General features: G+C 34.5%; 1 protein-coding gene across 2 annotated transcripts in view; it reads left to right on the plus strand.

Moving 5' to 3' along the window:
• The window catches only part of GALNT13 (polypeptide N-acetylgalactosaminyltransferase 13), a 489,696-nt gene that overhangs the window by 170,706 nt on the left and 296,709 nt on the right, over positions 1–22,281 (plus strand). For both annotated transcript variants that reach the window (XM_062199758.1, XM_062199766.1), the window contains exon 2: positions 4,416–4,584. In XM_062199758.1, coding sequence (XP_062055742.1) covers positions 4,416–4,584 — 169 coding nt within the window. The remainder of the gene's footprint in view (positions 1–4,415; positions 4,585–22,281) is intronic.

Below are 22,281 nucleotides of genomic sequence, written 5' to 3' on the forward strand. Positions count from 1 at the left end.
TAGAGAACCAAAGCAGATAAAAAGAAGTTTTCTTACCTTCCAAGGGCATTGTAAAAAACAATGAATTGGGAATTGTTTTTTTCACTTGTGAAAGTCATTTAAATATATCAATTCAAAATTTTACTAGTCTTTAATGTTTAACCTAGAAAAATAATCATTTTGATAGCAGTAAGGTTACAATTAAAAATACATCATTAAACATCTAAATTGTGTATTTATGGCCAACAGAGACATTATATAACCTAATAATATTTTTATATCAGATTTCTAAGGACTACTGAAATTACCATAGAAATTCATTTTCTTTGGAAGCAATGTTTTTTTTCTTAAACTGTACAAATGAAATTTGCAAACTATCCATACCAAAGTTAGCATCTAGAGTATAAAAGCTTAGACAAGTCAACAGCAAAACAAACTAAAAAACCACCCATATGTGGCTGGCTGGCTTTGTGGCATAGAGTGTAAAGCCACTGCCTGCAGAACCAGTTTCCTAGTTAGGCATGGTTTTGTGTCCTGGTTGTTTCACTTCCAATGCAGCTCGCTGCTGACAGTGCGGGAAGGGCAGTGAAGGATGGCATAAGTGCTTTGGGCCCTGCAACCCCTGTGGGTGACCTGAAAGAAGCTTCTTGCCTCTGGCTTTGGTCTGGTCCAACTCTAGCTATTGAGGCCATCTGGGGAGTGAACTAGTGGATGGAGATATTCTCTCTCTCTCTCTCTCTAACTCTGATTTTCAAATAAATAAATGCATCTTTAAAAAAAAAACAAATAATCGATTGAATTAGGTGAATGATCTGAATGTCAAAATAAGACATATTATTGTGCATGAATTTCAAGGATTTTTTTGTACCAAAATAAACTTTTTAATTCTATTTCCATAAACTTTTTAATTCCCTTATACAAGTAGCAAACGAGGATTTGAAAAAATGTATTACTAATTTTCAAGGAAATGCAAAACAATGCCACTGTAAAATTTCCTCACCCTAGTTAAAGTGGCTATAATGAAAAAAAATGGCAAAGACAACAAGTGCTGGCACAGATGTGGAGAAAGGGAAACAGTTATGTACTGTTGTTGCAAATGAAAACTACTACAGCCATTATGGAGCAGAATAGGGAGGTTTCTCAAAAAACTGAAAATAAAACTGGTATATGATATAACTCTTTATGATTAAAGGAAATGAATCAGCAAAATCATATAAATACTTGCACTTCCATGTTTACTGTGGTACTATTAACAATTGTCAAGATGTAGGATCAGCCAAGGCTCCATCTATGGATAAGTGGATAAGTAAAATGTAGTACTGAATGCAGAGCCAGGGTGGCAGCTGAGTAAAGAGGTCCAAGGCCCACCTCCCTGCAGAGATACCAGTGTGAACAGATTGTAAAAACACCAAGTCACCTTCATCAGAACTGCAGGAGCTAGATGAGAGACCCAAGTGCCTCATCTTGTTATAATCATAAGAAAAGTACCACTGAAGAAAGCAAGAAGGAAAAAATGGTCTACCTCACCCTCTCCCCAGGCCCAAGGAGCACAATTTGGGGACACCCTCCCATTGGGGATAGGGAGTACAAACTCAATCTTAGTGCTGGGCCCATTGTGGAAATTTACCGCTCTCTAGCCCCTACCCCTGTCCTCTTAACTGTGGTATGAATATTTAGAGCTTCCACAGCTTGGTGGCCTAATTCTCCCTTCTCCTTACACTGGCAAGAAGTGGGAGAGGCAGCTTAGAGCTATGCTTTGCAGCTCAAAGCTGTGCCTACTTGGTTAAGGTCCAGAACCTGATAAAGCCTCATAAGATTGTGTTTGAATTCATTAACCGAATGATTAAAAAAAAAGGAAATGAGAAGGTTCTAATGAACACTAACCCCAGGCCAGTGCCTGTAGAGCTTTGGACCTGCTTCAGTGCCCAGTGAGGTTCAGTTATCCTGGTTGTATGATCTTATATTCTAATCAGCATCACCAGTGTCTAAGAGGTTTAGTATTGAGCAATGAATTCATCGTAGCACACACACCATAGCCAATTTCAGCAACAGAACAGAGCAGTTAGAATTTGAGAGGGGGGGCAACCACACATGGAGCCAGATTACTATAATTAATATTTCAGTGCACAGATGATATCACAATCATCAAACATCAAGAACTTCCAGGGAGCCATGACATTACCTAAAAAGAAATGTTCCAGAAACCAACTGTCTAGGGATTGAAATTTCCACGTTTGGATGAAGATTTTCAAACAGTTGTTTCAAGGAAATCAAAATAAATTCAATAGACACATGGAAATGACTCAATATTTTAAATTTGAAAAGATGAGATTTGAAAGAGAGATAGAAATAATTAAACAAAACCAAGCAGAAAAACTGTTGAAAACCACATTGAGTGAAATTAAAACTACAATAGAATACCTAGGTTTAGTTCTAGTTTGGCCCCATGCTGGCATCTGGGGAGTAAACTAGCAGATAGAACCCCTTGTGTATCTCTGCCTCTCTTCTACTTTATCTATCAAATAAATAAGAATATTAAAAAAGGAAAATAAAATCCTAGAAATGAAAGGTACCTTAGTGCTACTATTTCATCAAAAGCATAAATTCATCCAAAGTCAATGCCATCAATTCTGTTTACTGATTTAAGATTACTAACTCCTAAGATAAATTACTTTAATAATTTTATTTCTTTAATAGACAAATGATTTCTCATATAGTTATCATTTCTATTTTGTTTATTAAAATGATTTATAACTTTTGTAAACTTACTTTCTATGGCAAAATTTTTAATTATTTTGAAGTTGGATGAACATATGTTTCCCATTTAAAATTTTCTCAGTTCTTAATGTTTTTCTATACATGAGAGAGTTTCAAAGTTAATCACTTTCCTGGTACCCATATCTAAAGGCCCTTAGAGGTACATATTATATTTTAGTTTGGTTCATACCTATCAAAGGCAAGCTGACGTTTCATAGAGAATAGTCAACTGGGTGGCCGATTGTGTATTTTTACCAATAATACCATTTTTGATGTCTTACAACTGTGAAAGTCAACTCAGCAGATGTTTGCTAATTGTGTTCTATCCTGGGGCCCGTGCTGTGATTTAGTAGGCTAAACCTCCGCCAGCATGCCATATGGGCGTCTGTTTGTGTCCGGCTGCTCCTTCTGATCTAGCTCTCAATTTATGGCCTAGGAAAGCAGTGGAAGATGGCCCAAATGCTTGGGTCCCTACACCCATGTGAGAGACCCAGAAGAAGCTCCTGGCTTCAGATTGGCCCAGCTCTGACCCTTGTGACCATTTAGGGAGTGACCCAGCACATGGAAGACCTCTCTCTCTCTCTCTGTCTCTCCTCCTCTCTGTCTATTACTCTGCCTCTCAAATTAATAAATATATCTTAAGAAAATGTGTTCTAGAGTTTTACCAAATTTTAATATGATTTTAAAATTTGTATTTTAGGGAATGTTATATTTTTCAAATTATCTTGGCATTCATTGTATCTTTTTTTGACAATCTTTAGGATTGGTTATTTTGAAATATTCGCCAGTTATTTGGAAAATAAATTTAGTAAAGGTAATGTGTTAAGAAGTATAATATGGAAAAACATTGGAAAAGTCAGGAACCAAGTCACATTTAACCTAATTTAGTATTATGTAGACTAGAGTAGAGGTAAAAGATGAATTGGAACATTGTCTTATTATATGTTAGCACACAGTCAAACATCTGAGGACACATTGAAACATGCATTTTAGAGCTATTAGGCACTTTAGTAAAGAGATAAGTTGAGAGAAATGGCAAGAACATTAGCCTGCATGTCAAATTCTGCATCCTCTTAATGAACCGCCAAACAAAGAATGCAGTTGTCATGTTCTGGTTTGGAACACCTCTCCAACTTGGCATTTTAAATTATATGTCACAACTGTGAAACTTCTTTTTATGCATGTAAAAATGATTTGACAAAAAATAAAATCGCTATGAGGAAAAAATTATCAACCTTATTTGTTGTTGCAAAGATCTGATCGCAGTAGACATGTGAAAGATCAAAGCATTTAATTGAATGTGAAAAGAAACTTTTTGTATATTTTCAGAAATTTTCTTTTATTTTGTACACTTTCCCAGTGTTCAACATTATCTCTCTCTAATTAGTATGCTATAAAAAATGACCAAAGAGTAATAAGATTTAGTGTCTTGTATTGCTTAGCTGTTATGTCTTGATTATCAGATAATATAGTATGCTTAAACTTAAAAGCCAATGTAAAGCATTGGGCTAATAAATTTCTTTTCTATATAGTATATGGTTCATAAACAATGTCTTAATGATTATATTATTAAACCAACATATAAATAATACACTGCAGAATCTAATCTGATTTGTGAGTTTATTTATGCCGTTTATTATCTGTGTGTGTATGTCTGTGTACTTGTGTATGTCTTACAGCTGTTATTTCAAGAAACCAAGAAGGCCCAGGAGAAATGGGAAAAGCTGTACTGATTCCTAAAGATGACCAGGAGAAAATGAAAGAACTGTTTAAAATCAATCAGTTTAACCTTATGGCCAGTGATTTGATCGCCCTTAACAGAAGTCTGCCGGATGTAAGATTAGAAGGGTGAGTTTACGTGTGTTATATAATTTAATATAAGTGATTCCCATGTTTCAGAATCTTAGAACTTCTGTTAACTCAGATTATGTTAATTCTAGGATTGTATGTTTCTTGGTACCTGTGGCAAAGCAGGAATTTGCTATGCATGTCTATGCTGAGAAATACAAACTGTTTTCTTTGGCAGTGCACAGTGTGTTACTTGCAAAGACACTGTGAAATAGAGTTCTAACAGGATTTTATTCATGGGATATTTTTGTTTTGTTTTGCTTTATCTTGCCAAAGATAGAACAAGCATGGTTTAATGGATGATTTGCTTGCCTGCAGAGAACCCTCCATATAGTTCATCCGGGAAAAGTTTATGCTTTGCTATTCTTGCATAACACTAGCCATTGGTTGTATGGGTCTTTGACCCTTTAAAAATTATTCATTGTGAATTCCTGAAATTTTGCTGCAGTGTATAATTAGAATGCTTAGATATCAGTGATGGAAGAGATATTTACTTGGAAACAATACTGCATGAAAAATGATATTGATTCAGTCAAATTTTATGTGATTAAATGTAAGCTATACTCTAGATGTTTGAACCTATGTAGATGGATTTAATAACAGTCAGAATATATAGTGGCGTATTGTCTTTGTAGTACAGTATATAGTTTTTATAAAGTAAACTCTTGGCATTCTTAAAAGGTATGTCCTGAGATTTAAGAAAATCCCTTTTTACAAATATTCTCTAGGATATCTTCTACATGAATAGAAGTTGTTTTAACATTCACAATTTTCTATATTTTTAAAAAGGATAATTAATAAAAATAAGGTTTTCCACTTCTAAAGGGTTATTTTATCTTCATATTTAATAAGTTTGGATTTTGCTATATTACTGTATTATTTCAAGTGAGATCAAAACTGTATTAAGATCTTTTGACTGGTAATTGTCAAAAGATTCAATTAGTAGCTAAGTAACTGACTGCTCATACCACTGTAGGTTTTTGAAATGTCTGTCTCAACAAGATCATAAATAACTACATATTATGGACCTTTTTGGTCCCCAGCAAATGATTAAGCAAAGAATATTTAAACGTGTGCTTTGAAGAAACTTGAATAATTTTATGTAGAGTTCTGTGTATGTGTGTATATTTGAGTGAATGTAGACACATTTATATTTTTAAAGATTTACATTAAGCATATTTTTGAGTGTTTTATGTGCTGTTAGTATGTTGCATTTATTTGTTTTATATGCCATGATATAATAAAATCAGTAAATATGATACTTACATGTTCCAGAAAATGGTGCAAATATTATTTCAAATTTTCATAAGTTCTTGACTTTCAATTATAAGAATATAGGTTCATTAAATATTAAATCTGAGGTTATAGGGGTAATAATTGACATACAACTGAGCCATGAATTGAAAAAAATGGTCTTCATTGAGCGGATATATAAATATATTCATGGCCAATATTGTTTCTTAAGAACCATTCAGCATATTAAATAACTGAGTAATAAGCCTTAAACTATAGAACAATTCAACATTTTTTAAACAGGGGATTCATTTTGCTTAGCACAAAATTATATAAAACCCGTATTTATGGTACTTACTGCTTGAATTGAGAGATTTTGTAAATAGCCTTTGAAATAATATTAATGAAATCATTTTAATTTTATTTTATATGATACCACAGTATATGTTATCAATAAGAGAACAGCAATACCATCCAGAAACTGTAGACAAATTAGTGTGTGTTTGCTAATCATCCTAAATGACTCAGTTGTGTTACTGCCTGTGAACAACTAATGCTGCAAAATTCCCAATGAATCACAATCCAAACTGTAATTTTGAAGATGTAAAAATATGTTGATATTGATTTGATTCCAAATATGTTAATGCTCATAAGTTGCATTGTAAGATATTTTTATCTAAAATATGGACATATTCATTAGCCACAATGATGACTAATATGGATTATATAAAGATGTGAAAGCTGGGATCCTCAAATAACTAGTTAAAAAGAAAAGCTTACTTTATTTTCCAGAAAACTTGAAATGATACTTAGAAAGTGTCTGAATCACCCAAACAATGAATTTATTCGTATATTTAAGCACATTATACAAACTTGAACTGTTTTGACTGAAATCAGAACAATTTCCCAGCAGTTAAATGTTGTGTTCATCTACAGATATTTGAAGGTATATTTAGAATACTGACTCTAAGTAAACATCCATGTATTGAGATGTCACCAGGTAAAAATAGTTTCTCATGAAGGGAATTGTGATGAAACAGGAGGGTAAATTGGAATTATGTGAAATGCCAATGTTTGAGGATACTTAAATATTTTTTTTCATTTATTAAACTTTTATTTAGTGAATATAAATTTCCAAAGTACAGCTTATGGGTTACAATGGCTTCCCCCAACCCATAACTTCCCTCCTGCCTGCAAACCTCCCCTTTCCCGCTCCCTCTCCCCTTCCATTCACATCAAGATTCATTTTCAATCCTCTTTATATATAGAAGATCAGTTTAGTATATACTAGGTAAAGATTTCAACAGTTTATTTTTATTGATTTACTTGATATATTTGTTTTATTAACATGTAACAAATTTATGTGTAACTGTAAATTATTTGGGGCATATAAAATGATAATTTCCACAAACAAATCATAGCACTGACAGTTTTGAAATGCAATTAACACTGGAATTGTGTCTTAAATTGCTTACTTTCATGGAGGCCTTCCATTTTTAGGGTCCTTTTTGTAGTCTGTATATACGTATGAATAAAATTCCAGATATCTGTAACAGACGCTTTTCCTCCCTTGACCATCCTCCACAAATTAAAAAAAGAAATATAAAATTATTTGTGATTCAAAGTGTTGAGAAAAATAAATATTAATATGTACAGTTGGTTCAGCCATAGGTGATTGTTACCATGTTTCTCATCAATTATGGGTTTATGGTTTTAGAAATTTGTATATTTTGGGTTACAAAATAACAGAACTTTAAAATTACCAATATCTGACTATAAATATATACATGTAATTTTGTCTGGTTTTTACTTAATAATTTTATGTTAATATTTGGAGGGGGAGAGATGTCAAACTAAATACATCTAATAAGAGATATTAAATACGTGATTTTGAGTTCCTAATATGCTAATATATGCTAAATATTGTTGCATGTGCTGGGGATATAGCAATGAACAAAACTAAAGCTCTAGGGGCCGACGCTGTTGTGTAGTGGGTTAAGCATATGCCTACGGTGCCAGCATCCCATATGGGTGCCTGTTCAAGTCCCTACTGCTCCACTTATGATCCATCTAACTTTTGATGGCTTGGAAAATCAGTAGAAAATGGCCCATGTGCTTAGACCCCTGCACCAGCATGAGAAACCCTGAAAAAGTTCCTGGATCCTGGGTTCAGATGAGCCCAGCTCCAGCCATTGTGGCCATTTGGAGAGTGAACCAGTAGATGGAAGACCTCTCCCTCTGTCTCTTCCTCTCTGTTTGTAACTCTGCCTCTCAAGTAAATAAATAAATATTTTTAAAAAAACCCTAAAAACAAAAAAGTAATGCTCTGTTTCATGGGACTTAGAACAAATAAAGCAGCTAAGAAAATTGAGAAGAATAATGAGTCTCTATGATAAGCTTACGTTGAGTAAGTTCAGTGTACCTTAAGTACTTAAATGTTACAATTTATTTTTCTTAATACATACAGTCATTAAATATTTACTGCATTCCTGTCATAGACAATGCTAGAAATTAAATTGACCTGTGGATATTTAAAATTTCATAGAAATACTAAGGCTATTGGACAATCATCATGCATATATATACATACAAATGTACTAGGACACTTTTAAAAGTACATGAAGTACCTTCATCTGCATAAATTTCATTTTTTGTCTCTAAAATAACATTTAATTCCATTTTCCAGTAAGTTTTTGAAGACCTCTTGTGTATGTGTGTGTGTATATGTGTAATTTTTAAAGCGGTAATTAAATGATAGTCAGCAAAAATCATGTTTTACTTTGCTGATATTTCTTGAAAGCCATTGCTAGCCCATGCCTCTAGTCTTTTCTGAAAGTAGGAAACAAAATATGACCATGGCCATAAACAGTTAGGTGGGCATGTGACTGTATTCCATTGATGTAAAACCAAAAGGAGCATCAAAAAGACTACAGTGAACCGAGATTTTGCAAGTCATGTGTACATAGCCAGGGGTAGGGCAGGGACATACCTCTAGTCATGGAGCCAAAGCATATAGGTTGAAGACGTCACTATGGCTTGTGGTTGCATCTTGGGCAGCTTGTTAATTTTCTAAGCCCTTCTTAGCTTTCATCTGATTAAACCAACTAATAAATCACTCAACCAACTAGCAAACCCCCATTATTTAGCTTAGATTTAACCTTGAAAACAAAGAATAGATGCAAGCAACCCTGACTGGAAGAGCAGAAAGAAAATTTTACATAAAAACTCATTATGATATTGAGTGAAAACATTTACAGTTGCAACAATGATAAGAATAGAATTGCCCTGTGTTCTTGGAAACATAGGTATATGTAATATATTTTCAACTCCCTATAAACATTATATTATTATTCTATGGAGTATTCTTATGCCTTCTAGCTCCATTCCTTAGGATTAAGGAAAAATTTTTCAGCAATTTGCTTCTCCTTTCACTCTTTGCAATTCTTTCTCAGTAATTATTGGGTCAATATTTATTAAAAAAAAAAAACAAAACTGTGAGCAATAAAAGAAAATGCTAAAGTTCCTTAGCATTTACTTGTACTCAGACATTTAATAGCACTTCAAGTGCTGGTATTGAGTTATTTGAAGGTTATAACACATCTGGCATTTGAATATATTTCATCAAAAATAAGGAAATAGGAAATTTATTTTAGCTATTAATATCCTAGACCAAATAACTCCTCCTTACATATGCACACTTGCAAGCCAATAAAGAGGAAAGAGTCCAGCAGTCTTCTGTTATTAGGGGAAGAAAAGCTGTAGCATACAAATTTTGAATAAGTTGCTCTCAAAGGGCAAAGAGTTTATTTACTATAGAAAATAAAAATAAACCATAGTGTATTTGTGTACAGTCTCATAAGACTGTTGGTCCATTTATATGGATTTCCTTCCACATAAATTAAAATAAGATAAATGTAGTTCTGATTTCATAAAAAAAAACCTACAAAATGAGAATATTAGTTGGATTTCTGATGTCTCTTCTGCATCTTTTATTTTTAATTTGAGAATTACTATAATTCCATTTGCTGGTAAAAAATTTGCCTGTGAAAATAATAATAGTTACTATTTGGTTAGTTTCACCAATATTGTATCTATTTTGTTTATTATTTTTTAAAAAATAGCTTTTTGTTTCACTGATTTTTTTTTGGTATTTCTTTTTAGTTTCAATTTTATTTATTTCTTCTCTAATTTTAATTATTTCTTTCCCTTACTAGTTTTGGGTTTGGTTTGTTGTTAATATTCTAGGTCCTCCAAATGCATTGATAGCTCATTTATTTGGCACCTTTCCAGTAGCTTCATGTAGGAACTGATTGCTATGAATTTCCCTCTAAACACTGCTGTTGCCTTATCCCATACGTTTTGGTATGATATTTGTCATCTTCATTTGTTTCCAGAAATCTTTGATTTCTCTTTTGATTTCTTCTTTGACTCATTTTTCATTCAGGACCATATTGTTTAATCTCCATGTATGTTCTAGAGATTTTTGAGTTGCTGATTTCTAGCTTTATACCATTGTGGTCAGAGAAGGTGCTTGGAATGATTTCAGTTGTTTTTGCTTTGCTGAGAATTGCTTTGTGGCCTAGAACATGATCTATCTTAGAAAAAGTTCCATGCACTGATGAGAAGAATGTGTATTCTGCCACTGTGGGGTAAAAGGTTCTATATATATATCCATTAGCTCCATTTGGTCTATAATCTCAATTAACTCCGTTGTTTCCTTGCTACTTCCTTGTGTTCCTCTGGGGTGTTCATGGTAACTTCCCTACTGTTATTTGAATTTCAGTCCTTTATTTCTGGCATTTTTAAGTTGATTTTTAATTTTTTCTTCTGTTAACTTTTATTTTTGGAGCTATGCTTCTGTGGCTTCCTGGAATATCTGCCCTCTCTGTGAATACCACAAGGTTTATGGCTGGTGTGGCCTGGGGGCTCTGGGCAGTGCTCTAGCGGGGGCCGGGTGGATTTTCCAGGGTAATAATTCCTGGCCACGCTCTGAAGCTTTTCAAGTAGCCCAAGGTCTCAGCACCTAAGGTTCCCCCAGACACTGCTGGCATGGGTGCCTCTCTGTTTCTGTTGGTTGCCCAGACACTCCTAGCTGTTCTCAGAGACAGTGGGGGCTGTGGGCTGTATCCTCCCTTTCTAGCTCTGGATCACATGCTATAGTCACTGCCCACTGCCGCTGCCAGGCCTGCATTCAGGCGCCCTGCCTCAGTGGGTTGGTATGTGCGTGGATGCAGGCTTCCCTGGTTATATTCCTGATTCAAAATGGCATCCATTCTCTTTCAGCTGGGTTACTGGTTTTGTTTTGGAGAGCTTGCTTTGAATTGGTGGCCTCTCTCCACTTTCACTTGGACCTCAGGTGACTGCCAGCGACCATCTACCCTCCCTGGGTTCTCAATTGGACCTGCCCTATGCTCTCATTGGTTCTGTAACCAGATTGCTGACTTCTGTCCTGGCAAACCCCCACCACCACCACCAAGCGCACCAAAATGCAACTGGCTGTCAGCTTCTCAGGTTTTCTGGGCTCTCTGGGTGTGCACCCACATTCACCACACCGGTTCAAGCTAGTTCCCCCCATCCTGTGGGGCTTCCCTGGGCACTTTTTCTCTCCTAATGTCTGTTGTGTGTAAATCTCCTACGCTTCCCTTTGCTGTTTCTCCCTGGCCCTATGAAGCCTGATACTCTCTAATCTGCCATTTATATGTCTTCTCCAGAAGAGAGTTTTAATTACCCACTTATCTCTTTGGCCTCAGGAGAAGGCAGAAGAATCTCAAAAATAAAGCCCCTGGCTTAATCCAGACATTTTATGGGAAACAACTAGGAAGTTTTGGATCAGGGACATGACATGATAGAAACTGTATTTAGAAGGAGAGCTTCCTGAAGTATATTTAAAAAGTTATAATAGAGGGGAGCGGCCTGAATTGAATATTATTCCCTATGAGCAATTATAATCATTTAGATATGATTTGTAAGGAAATTCGCTTGGCATAGTGGCCTTGCAAACATAAAGTGATATGCAGTAAATTTAAATGAAGAGAAAGAATAAATACCAACTTCAAGATAGCTTAAGGAAGAATAAATAATTCAGTGTAATTTCAAATTTACTGTGATTGCATGTACATGTGTGAGAGAGACAGAGATAGGGAGATGGAGGGGGAGAGGGATAGGGAGACAGAGAGACCTGAATTACATAGGACAGGAAGAAAGAAACTAAGTGGAAGAAAGAAACTAAGAAAGAAACTAAAACTGAGCAGTGTTTGAAATGATATTCCAGAGTTGGGGAATGACTAGATACAGGGAGGACAAAATAAGGAGTAAAAATATAGCTTTAATATTTCCAGTTGTTGTGACTAGATTTGTGGTGTTGCTAACTGATTAATTATATTTATGCGTCTGTGTGTATGTATATGCACAAAGACAAAATTGATTACTACTTCTGTTTAAAATTTTTTATTTATAAAAGGTGAACAAATTTCATATGTACAGATTTAAGAGCCTGGTAATACTTATTTTAATGTAGATAGTGAAATTTATTCCACACACGAGTGAGTTAAATAAATCAAAGTATTATAGTAAGGATTTTATCTTCACAAGCAAAGTTTTTGTGAGCATTTGAAGATTGTACTAATTCTAAAATTAAAAAAGGAGAGTAGCAGAGATCAAAAATCCAATTAATATTCTCATTTTCTTTTCCCTTTTTGTGAAATCAATGATACATTTATCTGTATAGTTGTATCATAATAGTGAAAAACGATTATTTTAAACAATATTCAGATTCTAATATTCCTAAGATCATCCCTTTGAGAATAAACCTTTCTATTTAAAGTGTGTGGTTTTTTTTTTTTTTTACTTACTACATTAAAAATAACCTAGTTTGAAAAGTAAAGTTCATTTCTTAATAAACACTTTTAGATTGGTTCAACATAAAAAGGTGATAACTAGTATTGTAAGAAAAATCTGTGAAAGGAATATTTGGTTTTTGGAAAAAATATTTTCTTTTTGCCACAGAAAATTTTTTATCTGTAAATATCAGTGGCATAAAGTAAGTCTAAATTGTTCCAATTGTTCTAATGCCAACTTACGATGTTATTTTGCTAAGGAAGAATTTTATTACATTCTTATATAGTTGAATCTGTGATAGCAACACATAAGTTTATTGAAATGGAAGATGTTGGTATGACTCTAGCATTCTCATTGTTGTATCAAAATTAATAAGCTTGCAAAGTCTTCCCATAAGAGCTTTTAAACTTTCTCAATGGTTATTGCTATGAAAATGAGAAAACTTGTTGGGATTTTTTTTAACTTTTTATTTCATAGTAGTTTTATATTTACAGAACAAATTGCAGAGTTTTACAGAGTTCCTATATGTATTACATCCATCTATCTATATTATTAACACCTTTTTAAAAGCGATTTATCTTTTAATTGGAGTATCTTTTAATTAGAGAATTTTGACCATTTGTATTCAAGGTTGCTATTAGTGAGTAATGACTTGGCCCTGCTGTTTTTCCATAAGTATTCTTTTTGTTTGCTTTGGATTTCCAATGTACTCTTACTGGGAGATTTTCTGCCTTCACATTCTTTCATAATGACTATCTTCTTTCTGTGTTATGTTGTATAGCACATCCTTACGCAAGTTTTGTAAGGCTGGACAAGTGGTGACAGATTCTTTCAATTTCTGTATGTTATGGAAGGTCTTTATTTCACCTTCATTCATAAATAAATGTAGGGTACAGTTATTCTGGGTTGACTTTTTTTTTTTTCTTTTAAGTGTTGAACTATGTTTCTCCATTCTCTCCTAGCCTGTAGGGTTTCTGATGAAAAATCAACTGTGAGGCTAATTTGCAATCCTCTGAAATAAATCTGTCACTTATTTCATACACGTTTTAGAATCTTTTCTTTACATTTCACTGTTGAAGTTTGGCTGCAATCTGTTGTGGCGAAAATCTTCTGGCCATGTCTATTAGTTCTGTGTGACATAGAAGTCCTTTTATCTCTTCAAACTCAGGAAGTTTTATTTCTCCAAATTACTTCAGTGAATAGGACTTTTAATTAATTCTCTCTCTACACACCTTCAGGAACTCCTAAAACCGTATGTTGGGTCATTTTATACTATCCCATAAATTTCAAACATTATTTTTAAAATTTGTAGTTTCTTATTTCTAGGAGGGGGCGATCTGACTGAGAAATGTACAAAGATTTGTTTTTCAGCTCAGACATCCTTTCTTCTACTTCACCAAGTCTGTTGTTAAGGCTTTCTACTATTTTTTATTTTACATATTAAATTATTTTTCTTTTTTTAATATTTTATTTACTTATTTGAGAGGTAGAGTTATGGACAGTGAGAGAGAGAGAGACAGAGAGAAAGGTCTTCCCTCTGTTGATTCACTCCCCAAATGGCCTCAATGGCCGGAGCTGTGCTGATCCGAAGACAAGAGCCAATACTTCTTCCTGGTCTCCCATGCGGGTACAGGGCCCAAGCACTTGGGCCATCTTCTACTGCTTTCCAAGGCCACAACAGAGAGCTGGACTGGAAGAGGAGCAGCTTGGACTAGAACCCATATGTTTCAATAATTCTACCCACCTTGTGCAACAATTCTCTTGGTTTGTTCCTAGTGGCATGTATTTATGTTTATTCTCCCTGAAAACAAGCATGTAAACAAAATACTGTAGGCAACGTTTCCCATAGGTTTGCACATGTATATTTTATTCTTGAAAAATGTTTTTGAAAGAGCTGGCTACATCCACTGAATTAAACCATTTCCAGTCCCATCACTTTATTTTAAATCCATCTAAGTAACTTTTAACTCCACAACATGAACCGAACAATAGCTGTGTTTCTGTGTTTTATGGTTTTGTCCGTGTATTTCTTGAGGTGTCAGCATTATTAGACATGGTTGATTACTATTTCTGTTGTCAAAAAGATTTTTCATCTGGTTTCCAAGTTGCTGAATCATCCAAATTTCTCCTAGTTTTCTGGCTGTTACTTCCTTTTGTTATTTGTTGGTGCCTTTTTTTTTCCACTCTAACCCTTACACAATAGGTCTGCCCAAGGGTAAGACCTTGGAACTGAGGTATACTCTTTCAGTGTTCACTCCCTTGTTGATTTCACAGAGTTCCTCAGTTTTCTGTGTAATCTCACTAGGGTGTACAGAACTGAACATTTAAAAGTACATTTGGTGTCTGACATTCATCTAAAATTTAGCATGTCTAAAACTTAATACCAGACACTCCTAACATAACCTCTCCATTTCATTAAGTTAATCATTTTAGGAAGTTCATAATTTTAGGACAAACTTAGAACCCCTGTCTTTCTCTAGAATATAACCAGAATGTATCACATCAGCTAATTCAACCTATTAGCTGTTCTCATTTACTGCCATCATTTTAGTGCTAGTTACTGCTATTTTCCACATGGATCATTGTAATCTATCAATAGTTTTTTTGCTTTTTTTTATTTTCTTTCTTTAGTCTCTTCCATTTGGTTGGATAAATTTCTAATCAATGTGATCATATTAAAATGTAAAACCCTGTTAAATTATAAACCTGTTAGTGTTTATTTTGCTTACTTGCAGGAGAACACTGTAAAACACTAATAACACTTCCATTTTGGGGCTTTTCCAACTGCTGTTCCCTCTACCAAGGATGTTTGTTCCTGAATATCCACATAGTTTGCTCCTCACCTGTAAGTTTTGTACTCAAATTTCCATGACTGTCATATGGAATTATGACATGAGACTTTCTACCTCTGCTCTCTGCTGTATTTTTCTTCTTTATACTACTGAAAACTTCATACAGTGCATATTTTATTTACTCATCTTTTTCATTATCTGCTTTCCCCACTAGAACATAAGTTCATGAAATGCAGAGGTTTTGTCATGTTTTATTTACTGCTGTATCCCTTGTTCCTAGAAAAGTTTATGCTGTATAGCATGAACCCAATAAATATTTTCAATGGCTTTATTAATCAATAAATGATTATATATTCTGATAGTATATAGAGCATATGACAGACAGAAAAGCTTGACTTTGATTTTATAATCAAATGCGAGACTTTATAGTTTTTCAGAGGCATACTGATGTGATGAAAGAGGTGTAGATCTGTACTGGGAAACGTTAATACTTTTACCACCTTTTTTTTTTCTAGCAGAAGAGTTTAGCCTGGAGCAGAATAAGAAGAAAAATAGAAATTGGAATTAGTCCAATATTGAGCATTACTACAATGCACTCTGTAAAATATCAAAGCAAAATTAAAGTTTTTGAAATGAATAAATGCTAAGAAAGGACTCACAAATTGTTAAAATTAAAGATGGAGATTCTTTTTAGTTCTCATTTATTGAGCTTTACTGGATATTAGTCACTGTGCTAGCTGTTTGTGAATCATAAATCATTAGTCCTGCTTCCCAATCCTCAAATTATACTTTAACATAAATGGTATTATTCTCATTTTACAACTAAGGAAACTGAAAAGAATAGAAAGTTTCCCTTCTTTGGGCTAAGCTGTTAGAAATATTTTTTCACATATTTTTGTATAACTTACTTCAGTATTCCTTTTCTCAGGTCTTGGATAATTTATCTGGCCATTTTTAACTATTAGAAAAGTCTCCTTTTCAAACAATACATGTACACTTTACTTCTGTGGTTATACTGGTTGGTCATCATGCTCTGTAATGTGCCATGTGTCTATATTTTCATTTTTAATGAGGAGCAGTTTTTAAATTTCTTTATTGTATACTTTGATCCAATGATTTCCAGTTGACTCCTTTTCAGTCACCTTCCTAAGTTCCTATTTCAGGAAATACATCACATAAAGACTTGCTTGGGACTCCCTTGTCTCATCAGGCATCCCTCTGGAGAAGGAAATGTTGAAAGACTTTGAATCAAACTACCATCTGCCATGTCCACTTGCCCTTTGGAGTATGGGACTTCTGGCTACTCCAAAAGACAGAACTGTGCTTCTGTAACCACTGGCATCTTTTCTCTACCCATTCCTTACAGTTTCTTCTAGGATGCTTCCTGTCTTACACATCTCCAAATATTAAGGAAACCAAATCACCATACTAAAGCACTCTGTTATTGTTCCAAAGGTTTATTTCAGGTTACATTTTTACAGCCCTTAAAAATCTGTGGAAGAGTGATTTGCTGATCTCTTAAAAGCAGCTGCAACCTCTGAGGACAGTATTTTGGCATCCCTGTCACTTGACCATTTATGTTAAAATATAATTTGAAGGAATAGGACTAAGATTAGGATTTATAAACACGTAGCATAGTGATTGCTATCCAGTAACAGCTCAATAAATGAGAACTAAAAAGAATCCTCATCTTTAATTTTAACAATTTGTGAGTCCTTTATTAGCAGTCATTTAAAGGGTAAGAAATAGTTTTTTACTTTGCCAGAGAATGAGGAAATACCAGCACATCCCCAATGTCATTGAATTTCCTAGTTTTATTGAAATCCTCTTCAAATTCCTAATATTTCCCATACAAGCTAGAGGTCAATGATGGAGATTCAGTCACAGTGTGAATTCTGCTGTCTTTCTAGCAGCCTCTTTTAGAACATGGGTTGCCTATTACTAGGTAGTTGCAATTTCTCGACTTGATAAAATTAAGGGAACACTTATTTTTCTTATTTCATTACATTTATCCACATTTAGCACAGAATATACAAGTTACAAAGGCAGAAGTTGAGGAAATTCTTTGGCTCTTTCTGATGTCCTTTATTTGAGTTCCTGAAGAAGATCCAGGACATTGAAACATGAATGCGATGAGGAAGAAATGGTAAGGATACTGAGATCATAGAATACAAACATAAAGAGCTATGAAATGCCTTGGTGTTATAAATCCAAAGTCCTATAAACCCAAAGTCTTATAAACCCAAAGTCCAATAATTGTGTATAATATCACTAATGAATGCTCAACTAGAATAAATTTTTCTGTACTTGAAATCTAAAAGATAACAAACACATCTAAATGACTAAAATAGACTACAGAGTAAAAAGTAAAATATATGTGAGTCCTGTACTGGTGTCATTTTATGGAGTCCAAAATTGATATGCATTATATTGGGAGTGGGGGCAGGAGAGAACAACAAGAATAAATAAGTGGATTAAATGGGTGGCTGAGCCAGATGGTATGGACTTCAAATAAAGAAACCCAGAGGGTGGTAGATAAACAATGAACAATGATTACAGTGGTATCAAAGTGTAGGGAATAATTGGATAATCCCACACCAAGAATTTGGGGAATACAGAAGGAGATGATACCCTTAAATGTTTACAACCTTTGTTAAGAAAATGATGCAGTAAAAATTACAGATGGAAAAACATTTTTTAGTGTTTATGTTATAAACTCTCATTTGAACAAAAAAATCAAATAAAAGAAAAAACAATGCTTACTAACATAACAGAATAAGTGTAACTTTTCAAAAATTAAGTTGTGTTTTTGTCATTCCAATAAAAATACTTTGAATCAGAAGCAAGCAAACAACAACAAAAACCAACTGGAATGGGCAAAATGTCATAAAGCTGGAATTTAATAATAAATTGTTTTTGGGGTTGAACCCTTAATATGTGTGTGTGGGGAAATGTCTACCTGGTAAATTTTTGGATCCTGTACAATTCCAAAATATAACAAAATCACTTTTAAAAGATATCTAGTACCTTTCATAAACAGCTTTGGTCATAAGGGAGCCAATTCAGCTATGAGTGATTTTAACAGGAGTAAATTGATTCAACTGTGTGCTTAATAGAGTGTATCACAAAACTGCAGCTGAGAAAACAGGAAGCTGAAAGACTTACGGTATGTTGAGAGTATTTCATGGAATTTGTGGGAAAAAAATTGAAGTTAAAAAATAAATTCATTTTGGCGCAAAAACTTTTGAAATCCATGCATACAGGTCTTCAGAAAGCTCGTAAATCGTCACTTGGTGTACTTGGTGGTTAACATCAGTTAAGGTGTCATCTTTCCATACCAGAGTTCTTGGGTTTGATTCCTGATTCCAATTTTCTGTTGATGCATATTCTTGGAGGCGGTAGTGATGCCTTAAGTAATTGGGATTGAATTCTTGTTTCCTGGCTTCAGACTTAGTCAGTTCTGGTCACTGTGAGCATTTGAGGTCTGCCCTTCCACCCCAGCCTTTCTCTCTCTTTATATCTTATATAATTTTTAAGAAGCTCATTCATGATGCATATACGGAAAAAACAAGTGTGGATTTAAAAATTATTGTCACCAAATTAAACTTACCTTTTAATTCCATTTTTCCATGTGAAAGCACCCTTGTACATGAGATGCATGTCTTTCAGTCCTAACTTGAGCATGATAAATGCAGTTTGGTGGAAGATGGCTGGCTCTATCTAACTTTTGTGTTTTTATATTCATTTTTGGTGATATGGGGACTAGCCAGAATAAGCAATATTAATGTGTTTTTATAAATATATTGCATATTTGTGTCTTACAAAGAATATTGTTAGATAAAGAGACAGGCTAACATGACACAAAGAATCCATTCTCACTGTGCTTAAAAATGCAGTGAAAAAATATTTGTTGACAAATGGCAGTTGGTTTCATTAATGTAAAATTGTAATGATGAAAGTATTATATTGGCACCACCTTTATGTATATAAATAGGCTTCTTGTAATTCTTATGCAGTTATAATAACCCTTACATACAATTATTATGAACATCATTAATTACATTTCCCACTCAAATATTTTATTGCATTCAATACAAAGTCAGATGGGTTAGTGTTGTAATCATCATTTATAGCTGAGGTCATGGAGGTCTACAGTACTCAGCTGAACTGTCTGAAGTTATTGATGGTAATGGACAGTCTCTTTCTCATCTCCCACTCTTTGGATCTGTGAGTGCTCCACTGTGTACCTCGCTGCTGTTGTCCTTTGTACAGCCAGGTTCTGGCTGTTGTATGATAACCAAGGCGGTTTCCATTTGACATGCAGTGGCTTGTTCGAGGGGAAGGAAGTGGGCAGGCTATGAGTTCTGTCACATTCTTTAGCTTGTTCAGAAATGTATCTGTGCAGTAGCAAACCTGAAAGTATTATAGAAATAGGGGTAGAAATATAGACTAATATCCTGAGGAATAAGATGATAATAATGGAAATTTAGAAATGTTGGAGATTAAATAGACACAGAAATACTTATTTTGCAATTTTCATAACTAACTAGCTGGTGACACCACTTATATTCCATACATCTTCTTTTTATTTGTAAATGTATTGATCTTGATAGAATATAAGAAGCCTTCTAGCTGTAAGATTCTTTTTTTAAAAAAGTCATTTTTAAAGAATTTTTATTTTTTTTAATTTGAGAGTTACAGACAGAGAGAAGGAGAGGCAGAGAGAGAGGTCTTCCATCTGCTGGAAGACTGGGTCTTCCATCCCCAAATGGCTGCAATGGCCAGAGCTTCTCAGATCCAAAGCCAGGAGCTGGGAGTTTCTTCTTGGTGTCCCACATGGGTGCAGTGGCCCAAGCACTTGTGTCATCTTCTACTACTTTTCCAAGCCATAGCAGAGACCTGGATCAGAAGAGGGGCAGCCAGGTTTGGAACCTGGATGCCAGTGCTGCAGGCGGACGCTTAGCCTACTATGCCACAATGCTCTACCCTAAGATTCTTTCTTAAAGTTAATGTTTTTAAGATGCATACTCTGATATGGATCACTGGGCCACTTTACAAGCAAGTTGATGAAAGCTCTTTATATCATACAAAGTCACAGACCCTGGGGTGTTGAGAGAACTATCTGGTATGCATCAATGGAAACCTGCTTCAGACATTATATAGAATTATTCTAATATGTCATAACATAAAGTATAAATAAATTAGAACCATTAATGCAAAAGAATCAGTTTATCCAGAAATTCAGAGTATTTTAAGAAAACTCTGGTAATGGAGATAAATTACCATTAAAATGGCCCAAAGGTTGATGTTTGGGTGATTAATGATTTAAATTTAGCATTCCAATTCTGTATTAGATTAATCACAAATGAAATTTATATGTATAGTTTAAATTGTTAAAACAATTTATATTTTCAACAACTAGAAATGTATTTTTAACAATTAAAATGTATTTACTTATTTAAAGATTGTATTTATTTGAAAGGCAGAGTTACAAAGAGGCAGAAGTAGAGAGAGAGAGAGAGAGATCTTCCATCTGCTGGTTCACTCTCCAGATGGCTGCAATGGCTGGAGCTGTGCCAATCTGAAGCCAGGAGCCAGTAACTTCTTCTGGTCTCCCATGTGGGTGCAGGGGCCCAGGGACTTGGGCCATCCTCTGCTGCTTTCCCAAGTCATAGCAGAGAGCTGGATTGGAAGTGGAGTAGCCAGGGCTTGAACCAGCGCCCATATGGCATGCTGGTACCACAGGCAGCAGCTTTAGCCGCTATGCCACAGCACCAGCCCCTAGAAATATATTTTTGAACAAGCGGCCATAGAACTATGAAATACCAGCCACACAAGGAAAGATAAGATAAGTTCATTAAAATATAGCAAAGACCTAAACTTGATATACCAAAAAGCAATATAATAAATAGGGTCTGAGGTATGGAAAGAGAAATTTTATTGACTAAATTTCCTGTGTTCAATCTACCTATTTTACAAGTGTTTAATTTTAATATTGAAGTTATTTATAAGAAACTTAAGAATGTATGTGATGTACTAGATTCAAATACCAGAAATTTAAATACATAATATGAATATGGAATAGGTATTTCAATTTGATCACACACATGCAGGATATTTCCAAATTTAGAACTCCAAAAATCAGAAAATTTCAACCGTGTTATTTATTAAAACTGAGAAACACTTTTTGGTTTATGGAAAATCTTAAGGAAAAGCGGGTAAGTGACTTTTTTCATTGATGTAATTCTCATATTTATGAAGTACTGGACAAATAGTCTGTGCTTTATAATTATATCAATAAATCAATAAGTACACTATTTGAAAACCCGAAATTTAAGTGAACATCCCACATCAAGATAAAACATGCGTACTTTCTTAAGGTAGTTAGAAAATTCAAAGGAGAAAATCATATAGGAACAATAGGATGCTAATTTTCTTCTCTTTTAAGTCAATGTTAATGTGAAATAAAGGTCAATAAAATATTACTGCTTAAGAATAGAAGAAAATAAGAGGTGCCAACCATAAATTGATATTTTTTGCTTGAATTTTTTTAAAGATTTATTTTATTTATTTGAAAGAGTTACAGAGAGAAGGAGAGGCAGAGAGAGAGAGAGAGAGAATCGGTCTTCCATCCATTGGTTAACTCCCCAAATGGCAGCAATGGCTGTAGTTGCACTGATTGGAAGCCAGGAGCCAGGAGCTTCCTCCGGGTCTCTCACGCAGGTGGAGGAACCAAAGGCCCTGGGCCATCCTCCACTGCTTTCCCAGGCCACAGCAGAGAGCTGGATCGGAAGCGGAGCAGCCGGATCTTAAACCAGTGTCCATATGGGATGCC

Source organism: Lepus europaeus, chromosome 1, assembly GCF_033115175.1.
Source record: "Lepus europaeus isolate LE1 chromosome 1, mLepTim1.pri, whole genome shotgun sequence".
Taxonomy (NCBI): domain Eukaryota; kingdom Metazoa; phylum Chordata; class Mammalia; order Lagomorpha; family Leporidae; genus Lepus; species Lepus europaeus.